The sequence below is a fragment of the Podarcis tiliguerta genome (assembly GCF_965153285.1).
Source record: "Podarcis tiliguerta genome assembly, chromosome: 3".
Classification (NCBI taxonomy): Eukaryota; Metazoa; Chordata; class Lepidosauria; order Squamata; family Lacertidae; genus Podarcis; species Podarcis tiliguerta.
Genome location: NC_139536.1, coordinates 39,689,925 through 39,703,671, shown reverse-complemented (window position 1 = coordinate 39,703,671; position 13,747 = coordinate 39,689,925). Strand labels below are relative to the sequence as shown.

General features: G+C 39.6%; 1 protein-coding gene across 3 annotated transcripts in view; it reads right to left on the bottom strand.

Annotated features, from left to right (window-relative positions):
• STRN (striatin) overlaps positions 1-13,747 on the bottom strand; it is a 53,679-nt gene that overhangs the window by 17,663 nt on the left and 22,269 nt on the right. Inside the window, exons 7-11 of one of the 3 annotated variants that reach the window (XM_083432160.1) lie at positions 13,458-13,593; positions 9,608-9,718; positions 5,720-5,806; positions 5,058-5,201; positions 423-559 (exon numbers count right to left, since the gene is read on the bottom strand). In XM_083432160.1, the coding sequence (XP_083288286.1) occupies positions 423-559; positions 5,058-5,201; positions 5,720-5,806; positions 9,608-9,718; positions 13,458-13,593 (615 nt within the window). The remainder of the gene's footprint in view (positions 1-422; positions 560-5,057; positions 5,202-5,719; positions 5,807-9,607; positions 9,719-13,457; positions 13,594-13,747) is intronic. The other 2 variants (XM_083432161.1, XM_083432162.1) reach the window with 2 other exon arrangements.

Here is a 13,747-nt window from a genome sequence, read left to right as displayed (position 1 = left end):
GTGGGGAGGAAGAGGGAATGAAAAAGCAGAGGAGGAAGCAGAGATCATGGAAGCGACAGAGGGAGTGGGGAAGGCTGTAGCAGCCTGTGAGCCAGACTTTTGGGCTTATTGTGACTTTCAGAGCATCATGCAGCACTCCTACCTTAAGGAAATGTCCTTGTAACAATCCTATAAGGTAGATCAAAAGGACCATAGCTCAGTGGTAAAGCACATGCTTTCCATAGAGAAGGTCCAAGCCTCAGCATCTCCATATAGGGCTAGGAAAGACTCTGGTCCAAAACCCTGGAGAGCCTCTGCCAGTCAGTGTAGACAGACTGGGCTAGATGGAACAATGACTCATTATAAGGCAGCTTCTTCCTATTTTCCTATCACAATTTTTACCTGTTGAAAAATAGAGGCAACAGTGACAAACTAGCACTTACATCGTATGTCAGAGAATCTGCCTCGTTGGCTACTGTTAGGCCTGCTAGTTCCCCAAGACCCAGCTCGTTTTCAAGGGCCTCGTCTGCTCCCATAATGAAAGACTTTCCGGATGAAGGAGGGAATGTTAAGGCTTCCACTGAAAGAGAAGAAATGAAAGTTAAGTACTCCATACAATCAGAAGCTTGGCATAAGCAGTTCAATTGAAATTCAGTAGAGTAAGCTCTTTACAAAACAAAGTGAAATTAACATGCGCAAATCAGCACCAGCAGAATCCAATTTTTGCCAGAAATAAAGTTCTTAAATATACATACCTCGGAAGCTGGTTTCTTCAGAATTGTTCAAAACAATTCAGCACTAAAAAAGGAAATACTGTTTGGCTGATTGCACTAATATTTGTGCAAGAGACTTCCAGGGCCTATTGGTTCATTACAAAGGAAAACGGTGGTCTGGATTTGACTCTTGCATGCCCACCCCTCTCCCACCCAATTCCTTCAAGTGTTTTGTAGTTCTAGGGAAGGATATATATTTTAATTGTATTGTTTTTGAATTTACTTATTTGCCACCCTCGGCCCCTTTGAAGGAAGGCAAGGAGTAAAAAAGTAATACATACATAAAGGTGAGAAGTAATTTAGATATTATTTTTTTAAAGAATACTGAAACAAAACAAAACCACAACCGACATTCATTTTTTGTTAATGGAAATTAGTAACTCAAGAGAAAGAAGAACCCAACTAAAGATTTTTCTTAGCAGAGCTTTTTCAGTGGTGGCTCACCTTGTATGGTACACCCTCTACAGTTTGCTTAGATGTCTATTATTATTATTATTATTATTATTATTATTATTATTACTACTACTACTACTACTACAAACTGTATGTACAAAAGTTGAACTATTTGAAAATATTTGTATCAAATATAAATCCAATTTAAATCTTCATATCAATGTTGTACAAGAGCTAATACTTGCTTTACATTTTTTGAGTTTTTATTTTGCTTACTTGAAGTTGCCATTAAATCTTATAACCACTATTTTAAATGAACAGTGCTGCTTTTTTTAATAAAAAAATACTGCTACAAAATATCTGTTATTCCTATCTGATCTTATGCATCTCCTCTTTTGTGTGTTTTATAATTTTGTATTTTATGTTTTATTTTAAATTTACAATATACTTTGCAAGTGGGGGGATATAAATATTTTAACAAATTGTTTCCACACAGCAAAATTTTAGGGCGTTCTTGGCACAACACTGGTGCTAGATCCAATACAAAACTGGTAATATGTACAGTGGGGCAGGAGGAGAAAGCAAGTGTCTGGAGATGGCCTTTACACTAATTGCACTGGTTTTAAGGGGAAGAAAAGTAAACTTGGGATAGTAGGAAGAAAAGAATGGCATCCATATAATTGATTTGAGAGGTGGAACCTACTTGTATAACACTCAGAACTCAGGGACAGCCAATGAAATTGAATGTTGGAAGACACAGGAAAGAACTTTGAATCATAGAACTGTAGAGTTGGAAGGGACCACAAGGGCCAATTAGTCCAACCCCCTGCAATGCAGGAATCTTTTGCCCAATGTGGGGCTTGAACCCACAACCGTGAGATTAGGAGCCTCATGCTCTACCAACTGAGTCACAATGCATAGTTGAACTAGTCTGGTAACTTGGAGGAGCTGCTGAGACCACATAACACCAGTCCTGAAAGACCTACATTGGATCCCAGTACGTTTCCGTGCACAATTCAAAGTGTTGGTGCTGACCTTTAAAGCCCTAAATGGTCTTGGCCCTGTATACCTGAAGGAGCCTCTCCACCCCCATCGTTCAGCCCACCCTGTGGAATGCCCTCCTTTCAGATGTCAAGGAGATGAGTAATTATATGACACTTAGGAAACATCTGAAGGCAGCCCTGTATGGTGAAGCTTTTTAAGGTGTAATGTTTTATTATGTTTTTATATATGCTGAAAGTCACCCAGAGTGGCTGGGGCAACCCAGTCAGATGGGCGGGGTACAAATAAATTGTTGTTGTTGTTGTTGTTGTTGTTGTTGTTGTTGTTGTTGTTGTTGTTATTAAACGATGGAATCCACTCCTACAAGAGGCAGGGGTGGCCCCTCTAATTCTGACGACTTGAAAAGATTAGACAAATTCATAGGGGGAAAGGTGATCAATGACTACTAGCCATAGAGGCCAAGTTCCACCACGCCCTCTGAATACCAGTTGCATCGCGGGTGGGATGAGTTCTGTGCTCAGGTTCTGTTTGTAAGCATCCTTTGGAGCATCTGGCTGGCCACTGTGGGACCAGAGTGCTGGACTAGATGGGCCTGACCCAAGTTCACTCTGATGTTTTCAGGTAGTCCCATTGATTCCAAAGGGAGAATGAAATATTCAGCCCAAAATTCAATGGGGCCAAAAAAGGGGGTGGGTCACATTTGTATTTTCCTAAAAATAAAAAGATTGCATTCTGAATGCTAGGAAAATGCAACAAAGTAAAAACAGTACATGGCGGTGGCCAGGGGTGGGGGATCACCTGTAAAAGCCCTAAATTTCGCCATACGCTTGCCAAAACATCGAACACCCATTCAAAAATCGAAGGTAGCCTTCAGCTCAATTGTGTGAAGGTCAAAGCATTGCTGAGACTGAAAGCTCAGGACACCCAACTGAGCAACCATAGAAAAACTACCACCTAGGCCTTTCCAGGAGTGAACCCAACGTGGGATGGGGGAAAAATGTTCCAAGCAAAAGGAGATTTCCCCCCACTTCTCAAAGTGTTGCTAAGTAACATTTCGTCTTTCAAAGCATATATTTTAAGCATGTGGGCTGTTGATCGTTCAATGTTCTGCTGCACTTGTTCCATGTAGCGTGCTACATCCACTTCTTAAAATGCAGCCAGCAGAAGCTGTTTTAATCAGACTAGTAGCCATTACGTGACAAATACATATTTTCTATTTATAAATATGCCCAGACAGCAGTTTTAAACAGAGGAAGTTGGATCCAGTTCACGATTAGAGGTGGCTTTGCAATTGGCAACCGGGAGATTTCAGGGCCGGTATCTGGCAGAGTTCACGATGGAGGCATTATTACCTCTGAGGCAGAATCAGCTGCAGCTTCTGCAACTGCAGCCTCTCAAAAAGTGTCACCCACAATAACTGAAATGGAAAGCCCCCATGGGGACGTGCTGGTCTACACAAATGGTACCTTCATTTGAATGCTGGTCAGGAGATACTCATCGAGTGTAAACTGCCCCTCAAACTTAGAAAGGTTAAGTTTAACATGAAATCAAAAGGGCTTTCTTGGAAGACATGTTAAAGAAAACCAATTATTTAGCTTGTTGACAGTGGAATGGTGATGTTTTTAACATAAGCCAAGGGGGAACTGTTTTCAGGTTTTCAGGACTTTGCTTAATTTTCCCCTCCAATATCTATCAACTAGAGACTGGTGTAAAAGATAAGCACCTAGAATTAAAGTCTTCTAAATCCAAACATTTATTCTGAGCACCAAAACTTATGTAAGCTCACAGTCCTTCCACACAAAAATCTATTCCTGGCTGCTTGCTTCTTTTCACCCACCCACCTGCCTTCCTTTCTTTCTTCTAATATACTCCTTGCCTCCAATTTTCTTCATTCTAGCAGCATAATTTAAGAAGGTCATTTTGTTGCCATTGTGGAAGACAGGAGTGCCTCGTGTGCTCTGCTCCATGGAGTCACAAAGTGTCGGACACGACTAAACAACAACACTAGTCAGAATCCTTGTCACTCTGCTTCAAATCATCCAGAGCTTCCAGTAGATCCAGATCTACCATTAATCCACTCCTGCTTTATGTACTGGTAAGGTGCATTAAGAGTTGGTTCTGTAATCTGCCATGTGCTTGAGAAATACTAGCAAAGTTAAAAATTTCAGGACACAGTAGTCTTGAGATCTTCCCAGGGCACTTTACTCATAAGAATTACCATGCACAACAGCAGATTTGCAAAACTGAAAGGCTAGTATGTATACAAAGAAAGGATGGAGCATTTAATCAACTCCTAGTTGGAGTAACTGATTAAGAACATTTAATCAGCTAAAAAGATGCCCCCATATATTTGGACAACAGATTGGGGGGAGATTTCTTTTTAAAGAGAAGTGTATAGCATATGTATTTGTAATACAAATAATTATAAAAAGTAAAGTTGGAAGCTCCATTCTGTGATTTCCCCTTTGTTTTCACATAGGAAGGATTATTACTTCTTGTAAGGTTATCATGCATCATCTAAAAATCATCTTCGCGTCAGAACACATATACAAAGCTGACAGAAAAATAGGCAAAAGATCAAATATCAACTAGTTCAGATTCCTTTAATTCAGGAGTAGGGACCCTTTTTGGCCAAAAATGTTAGATTGTTATTTTCCCCAGCCATCAGATCTGTTGGGCCTGAATGTCACAATGGCTGCAGAGGCCTTCAGAAGCACCTTCCAAAGCCCTATTTTGCAAGCACCACTTTATCAACCCATCAAAGGTGCCTGCAAAACACCCTTTCAATTTAGGGCCCCAAAGGGTGTAGTTTGGCCAAACAGAGAGGTCTGATTAGGCCTTGTTTTCTCAAGCAATAGCTCTAATGCACCCCTTACACACACACACACACACACACACAGCAGCCCTCACCTTCATCTGTTCTATTGATTTCTTGTTCAATAAGCCGTGAAGTACTGGATCTGGTAAGAGACATGGCTGACTGTTGTAATCCAGGCAGATCATCAACATCTCTCAAGTTAGCAAGCATATCTTGTAGTTTTGACCTGTTGGGCCCTGGCCAAAAACAACAAAATGTGGGGGGAAAGTTTTGCAAACATTAATAAAAGTAGTGTTACTAACATGTTGCACCAACAATAATGACAATGAGTGCTATTTATAGCAAAAGAAAAAGATGAACGTGAGTCAAATAATGATTCCTACTTCCACCAGTAACTAAATTTATGGCATGAAATGAAGTGCTTTAAGAAGGAAGTGATGAAAACTGAGGTTTTGCACACACACTTCTGTTCACTGCATGGACTTGCTTGAGAAATGTAAAATGCATCCAAGTGACAGCAAATAAAACAAAAAATAATTTTATTTTTCCAAAGACTGTAACACTTGTGAGTTAAATTTTTTGCACAAGTTTTCAAACTTTCACAAAATTGTGCAGGACTGTGACCGTGCCACAATGTAAACAATGACAATTACTTTTAAAAAATTGAAAAACAAAAACAATCAAGCAAGAGTCGCTGGTTTTGTTCTTCCTGAAACTACATGTGGTGAAAACCCATGCCCTTCTCAAAACTTACCTGCATTTTGCTCCATCATTTTCCCACATCCCTGTTTTGACTGTTTTATATAGGACTGAGGCTGAAACATATCTTCGGTAGTTTTTCCTGTTGTAAGTTTAATTAAGAATGGGAAAATATCTTACCCACAGTCCATAACCGTTTTTCCTAATCTACTAAATATAATAACTATTTCTAGTCACCTTAAAGTGTATTCTAAGACAGGTCTGAACTTAGCACACTTCACAAGGACTTTTTACAACAGCCTAGCAAAATCACAGCACTTTCCTCAAATTATTCGGTCCAAATCCTGCCGTAATAATAACAACGATTTGTAACGACTGATATTTGTTTCAGACAAACAATTCAGGATTTCGCAAGACTATAACAGAAGTGCTTGTCTGCAAATATACAAAATTCTATAGGTGTGCACATTCATTAAAGTTATATATGCTTTACAGCTGAACATTCATGCCCCTAGATTTCCACTTTTAACCTTTCTGTCACCAAATATAACTGATTTATCACAGTTACAAACTATTCTAGATTATGCATAACTGATGCATCTTCCAAGAGTGTTGGCCCTGAGCAGATGCTTAATTTCTGTAATGGCAAAACGCTACTTGATTTCATTTAATTAAGATTCATAACCAGTTATTTTTCATATCGGGAAAAGCTGGGAGAGGGGGAAGCAAATTCCATTCTTTCATCCATCACTCTTGTTTAAACATTTAGCTCTTTAGTTCAGAAAGAATAGTGGCATGGTTTTTAAACCCAATTTGGTTATACACATAATAATTTCCAGTCAAAACAAATGCCTCATCTCAAATTTAAAAATCTATTTCTTTTCTGCTAGGTATGCCACTCTATTGAGCACCACCTTCATGCAGTCCTCCATGTTTTAGTTTTATCTCATCCTGATCAATAGTTTGCTACTCAACAAATGAAACACATTCCACCAATCATGACCTGCTTGGCATTTGGCAGCCCCCACCTCAGTTCTTGTAGTCTCAGGTAGGGAGCAAAAAATAGTTTTAAAGTGAGAGCCTCTGGCAGGCTACACTAGGGACTAACCTACACTGGTAGGTTATAACGTTAAAAATGTGTTATAAAAATGTGACACCAGGGGGCGCTGCAAAGCTGCGAGTCGCCAGCAATGGAAAAATGGATTGAGTGATATATAATGTTATTTTTAATTAATGGTTTTACAGATCAATGTAGCTCCAGCCTATGTTGCTAGTGGGCTGGATTCAGTTGAAGAGGCCCATGCGCTAATGCAAAGTGCCATAAACTCCTGCAGCCTATGCTACCTAAGATATTCAGACCACGTATCTATCCATGTTCTATGCATGAGTCTCAACATTTAACAAGCTTGTAGTAAGTCTCAAATTCTGATATTTTTTGGGTGGCAAGGAATGAATGGAAAAGGGAAAAGCAATTTGCCAAACCTCACAATGAGGAATCTAGTAAAGAACTTGAATTACTAGATCTTGTGGCAATGACTAAGGCAAGAGCATATCCCCTCATACTATGGGGCAGCACCGATGAACAGGAGAATGAATATTCCTGAAGTAGGCCTTAGGATCAGTGGATAGGACTTCATTCGGCCAAAGTAAAGCCTGTCTCAGTCCCATTAGCTGAATTGGGTGGGCTGGCAGAAGCCTTGGGGTTTTAAAACAAAACAGAATGTGGCAGGCTGCCAGGAGATCTGGACATTGTCCCAGAAAAGTGGCTAACCATTAAATGATGTTTTGGAGGAATACACGATGTACAGCATTTTGAAAGAATGGTTTGCAAGGTGACAGGGACAAGTTACTTGTGATATTGCTGCTGAAGCATTTTTCCATAACCAAAAAACTTAATAAATAGGATTATCCACTTCCTTCTTTTCAATACTCAGATGTAGAATACAGGGAATCAATGAAGTGGTTATGCTTCAGTAAAGCACTCTCAAAAAATTCAAGGAGGGAGACCTGCATCTCCTACTCTCCCTACAACATCTAGGGGAAATACAGGTAACTTGCCAGGTATCATATTTTAGAGTTTACCATAGTAAACACAGCGGAAGAAATAGCTGATGTTAGGTGAGCTTTCTCTCAGGTTTGTAAATGCATGATGAATGAGTATTTCAATTTGAGCAACAAAAAAGAGGAATATATAAAATGTATTCACACAAATTTCTATCGTGCCTTTTGCCATTAGGCCCACAAGTAATCACCAAATACATTTTAACACTACCAAAATTTGGTACTGTGATCCAATCATAATATTTTTTTTAGCTGAAAAATTATCTGTTCTATGATCTTAACAGTGCTAACACTACAAGGCTGCACAGACCAAAAGCCTCTGCAACATGCTGAAAGCTAGCATTTAGCAAAGTCCTCCCCAAGAATAATGGGGAAAGCTAATACTGTAATTTTGTAATCAATTTTGTGAAGACTAACATTAAAAATTAAGCATCTTACACGTTTTTTGTAAATCTTGATTTCTGTGTGCATTTGTTCCATATAATTGCTACCCAAATTTTCAGAATACAACTGCTGTGTATGACATATAAACCTAGGATTTCCATAGTAAACATCCAAAAGGGTTGCATTGCACATTCTGAGCACACAGCTTCTACGTAATGAATTTATATTGTAAGAGATGTAACACAGAAAGGAAGTATGACACACAGGGCTAGAAATTAAACTTCAAATACCAATCCAATTGTTTGCCTGGTGTAAAAATAGCACTCAACCGAATTAGGCGAAGTTTGATGAGGACTTACTGATATTATTAAAAGCCTGGTAAGATTCCACCTCCCCCCATTTCGAGCCCTGCATTCAAATTATGAGGATAGCATGACTTGCATGTAGCAAACATTACAAAGAAACAAGGGTAGAAATTAATTTGCTTTTATCTTTCACTTCTAGTTAAGGGTATGTCCAGACCAAAGATTCAGTTGTCTGCTTGTCTCATGAGCTGCTCTTTACAGGTTTGCAGTACATACGTCTCCTCTTCTTCACCCAGAACTAAATTATTTCTTTTTTAAAAAATCAACAACTGCTAAATATATGCACTGTACACCCTCCTATATACACACCCTAACTTCTCAGATGTGCTGAGGGGGCGTGTGAGGTATTTCCCCTGGATGGCAAAGTTTATAACTTCATACAAAGCTGTTTGCTTTGTTTGGAAGGAGTTGTCTCAGGGCTGCCAAAGGGAAATAAACAGTTGAAGGTATCGAGTGATGGGATCAGGTTAGTCCAAAGGCCTGTGCATGGCAAGTAACTTTTTGCATGCTATCAGAGCATTTTTCAGTCTCCCTCAGTTTCAAAAGCGTTTTGCCAGGTAGCATTGGGGAAGGCTGTTCAATAAAAGCAAATGCAAGCCCAAATGCTTGGGTAGATGAAAATAGCTGAATGGTTCTCCTGATCCAAGTTGCATTGCCCACTGTAAATGACAGGGTGCGCGCACAGACTAAACTAACTTCAAAAATTAGATGGAACGATTAGCAATCATTTACTGAAGCCTTAAGTTCTGCACAAAGATTCCGAGAAGTACAAACCAGGAGAGATCACACAATCAACTACAGCCTCTATGGTCTCTAAGTCAAACAAAAATTGGCTGGTTTGGACAAACCTTAACAAGAAGTGTTTTATGGTAGCCAAAAATTAAATATTAATATTTTAAAAGCATTCCCCCCCCCCAATACTTTATCCAACTGGATAAAAGCAATGACCCCAACACCTCTGGATTTTAAGTATCATTAATTTCCACCCCTGGTAATTGTGAACAGGAAAGCAGTCAGGAGCAGCAAAGTAAAAGAGTAAGTAGTTTGAGGAAAACATTGAAAGAAAGATAGTATTGGTGAAGTGAAAAGAGGCAGGAATTTATGAATTTTAAGGTGCAATGTTTTCCACTTACTCTTCACCCCCTTTTTCCCCTTGCGCTCCTTTTTGTATTGTTCCTTCAGTTTGGTTATTACTCCCTGGTCCACATTCCAGGCTTCAGGCATGAGACACTGGTCTTCCTTTTCTAGACAAAGTAAAACAAATGAAACATCCTCTTTATGTCATTTATTTATTTGATACTGAAGAAGGCAGCAGCTGCTGATCTATAAGTAATTTATTTATTTTGCACCGAAGGCGGCAGAAGTTGCTGATCTATACATTTGGGGTTTTTTTAAGGCAACAATAAACAGTGCTGCAGTTGAAGGCCAAACGGTATGTGCTTCTTTTCACATGTTCACCTTGTTCATATGGAAGGGGGAGTGTTGTTTAGCAAAGCAACAGGAGAAGAGCCCTGAACCCCTCCCCACTCAATGCCATGCCTTCCCTCAGTGTTGTTCCAGCTCCTTTTCTGTTCTCAGCTCACTGCTGTTATCAGAGTCAGAAATAGGATAAAAGCTGCTAGAGCAACTGATTGCAGACAGATAACGCATAAGTGGGGAAAGAGTTCAGTGCTCCCCTCGCTGCACAGCTTGTACTGTTAAAAGTAAGATCCACCCACCCCTCTCCGCTTTATAAATGGACTGAGCCAAAATATGAATGCTGGCTCCACCACAGCTCAATTGCGCCTAAGTGCCATTCTATTTCACTTGTTCAGAAGTCTTCAAAAATGTAATTGGGGGTTGGTGTTAGCAATAGCCAGGTTCTGATCCCAACCCTTTATTCGTTCTGAGTGAAAATACTTCATTTTTAATGTAATTTGTAATTACTTCAAACATTTCCTCTTTCAGTCTTCACTGTCTATGTTACTTGAGTCTTTGAATACCCACTTACTGTTGACTGGGTTTCTCTTATGTTGCGCAACATAGATAAAAATAAATTACTAAATTTTTTTAGTAAGAAAATGGGCACACCACTGTATTAGATAGTAACAGAAACAGTAAATCTAGGCATTATTCTTCAATGCGGGTGTGTCTCCTTTCAATAATGGTGTTCAAGAGCTGTAAGAATAACCTGGTCTCATTCATACAGTTCAAATTATGACATTTTACACCAGCTATAGATAGCAGAAGGCACACAACGCAGAGGTCCTGTGGTTCCACAAACCACACTTTACACCAAGGCTGAATCTTAGGCTGCATCAAAATGACAAGTACCCCCCAACTAGTGTAACATGAGAAAGCAAGTGGAATGAAGGTACTTTAAGCCCAGGGGTATCATCTAATAATAGGTTCATTTAATAACTGATTTGGAGACTGCCACATTACTGATCCTGTAAGTCAATTCAGAGTAGCAAAGTCTACCACAGGACTTGGCACATTTTCATACGCCATGCTGGTGTCGCATAAGCCAAGTGAGCATGCTTAACACTTGCAAAGGATTCTATCTGAAAGCACACTCAAATGTACGTTCTGTAATGACATGTAACACAGCGTTTTGGGAACTGTTTTCCAAGTGCAGGCTGAACTTTAGAAGAGTTTTGCAACTTGCCATCTGCTTATACAAGAGTGTCTGTATTACAATGAAGCCAACATGGAGCATTGTAACATCATCATCATCATCAACATCATCATCATCATTATTAAAATTTCTATACCACCCTTCACCCAAGGATCACAGGGCATTTTACAATATAAAAACACAAAAATGCATAACATAGTAACAAAAACTAATACACCCCCCAATTATTATTCTTTACTCTCATCAGCAAGAAGCCAATAAAAAAGGTACAGATTGTTTGTGTTTCACGTCCCTGGTGCCAACCACCTGACTGTGTTCATGTCAGGTTCACAACACTGCTGCTACCTCGGCAGATCTTATGAAATGGCATTCCACCTGTTGTTACCTTTTTGGGAGGGTCACAAGGAGAAGGGAGTTGCTATAATTACACATAACCCCAGATATTGTGTAGAAATGGCATTCTGATTTGTCCTAACGTGTTTTTACCTCTGGTTATACATCACCTGTGAGAACACATTTAAAAATTCATTCAAGTGGCTTTTTGAAAAGTAACCCATTCCAGCGTTGTGTTGTTTTGTTTCTAAGGTCAGTTTGTCACATGAGGCAAATCGTGCTCTAATAAACTATATAGATTACACATATGTTTTCTTTCTTCCATTTCTGAATACTGATGCACAACAGTATCCAGCTCTCAGATTTCACGTTCATAGCATATGCATACTTACCTAGGATTCAGCCCCACAGAATTTGGTGGGACTTCCTCCAGGTAAAGCATGCATGTGATTGGGCTGCCAGAGTCAGTGGAGCATAAGGTATGATGGATTCAACCTATGCCATTTGAACAGGTGTGGGAGAAGAAAAACAAAACATAGCCAGGTGGGGACAGGATGGAGCAGAGGAAGTTCAGCAAATGGCGGTTACAAAATCGAAAGGCTGGGAAACTAAGCAAAAAGTGATCGTCAGGAAGCAAGTAGCTAATAAAGTAGGAATAGATGCAGAGTTTACAACAACAATGCCGGATAAGAAGGACCAACCAATCATGATTGCAACAGAAACTGGCTAAGAGTGAAGTAACTGGAGTATCAGCCAGGAAGGAGAGCATCTCTCTCTCTCTCTCTCTCTCTCTCTCACACACACACACACACACAGCCCCAGAGGAACAGTAAATATGGATAGGTATGAGTTTATAAAGGATTACAAGAATATCTGCAGGAAATGGGTTAGTATGATGGACCCTTCAGAAACCGATTGTAAAGGCAAAGGCACAATTTCAATCCCGTTTCGAATTATTTGTATTTGGCCACTCTGAAAGAAGTGAAATGCCATCAAGGATGCCATCAAGGAAGTGCCAAGTAAAAATAATGTATATAACAACTGACATGTAAGGAGATAGGAGACAGATATTCTGCATTTTAGACACCTGCTGAAAACTTCTCTTTTTACTCTGGTCTTCCCCAGTTGTATTTTGAGTTTGCTACAATTTACAATAGAAGCTAAATTATGCTTCATAGTTTTTATTTGATTGCTCTTATATTATTTATTCTTATGTCCTCTTGTTCACCACTCACAGATATTCTATATTAAGCATTTTATACATTCTTAAAAATAAATCTTGGTCTGGTAGGCAAAGGGAGTGCGGAGAATGAAAGTGAACCCAACATGCAAAACTGGCTTCAGAAGGAATGGGAAGCCCCAACACTGCATGTCAGACTCCCATCTGGCCACTTTGCCCTGACACAGGCTCACATTGTCTGCCATTTCATTCTGTTTTTTTACTCTACCATTTCACTACCTGAAGTCATGAAGCTAATGCCAAAGCAGACTCTGTGGGGCTTATTCTGGCCCAAGGGCTTGAACGCCAAGAAGTATCAAGAAGTGAAGTTGGTCTATGTCTTGGTCGTTCTCTTATGTAATGAGATTGAACCAAGTGTTGTTTCCTTCTTGGCCAACCAGTGAAACACAAGTCATGTCAGGCACATGACCTACAACATTCTCCTACTGGGTTACCTCTGCAGCCAGTTTCCGTAGCATTGCATGGCTAAGGCACTGTATCTGTCATGTTCCTAAGGAGTCTGAAGGTTTTGTATGATGTTTTAGTGGCATCCCCAAAGAATAGCCAATTTCCTTACAGAACAGAGTTTTAAAAGTTACATCTTACAACTAACTCAAACTATTCATAGAAAATGATAACTTCAATAAAATTATTTATTCTATCTAGATAAAATACAAAGGTGGGGAGGATCTGGCAGGGCTTGTGTCACCCCAGCGCTACAGCAGCATATCCTCAACAATATTACAACTGCTACATTTTTTTTGCATTTAACCAAGTTCCTGCATTTCTGAAGAATTCCTTTTTACTTCCTTACCCCAGTCTGTGCCGTCTCCTGAACTTCTTGACTCTCCATCTCCTTCATCGGATGTAGCCAAGAAATCAAACTCCTTCAAGGCCTCTTCAGTATCTCGGTCTTCACTGCTATCTGATAGCACCCTTTTCCTCACAATCTATGAAGGACAGGAAATGAAATGAAACATATGTGTCTGTATTATTTCTACATATCCCTGCACTCTGGGGGGGGGGGGGGACAGAAGAGAAGGATATATATACATCACTGTTCGCTTTAAATCTAACTTAAATACTAATATACTATATAATCTT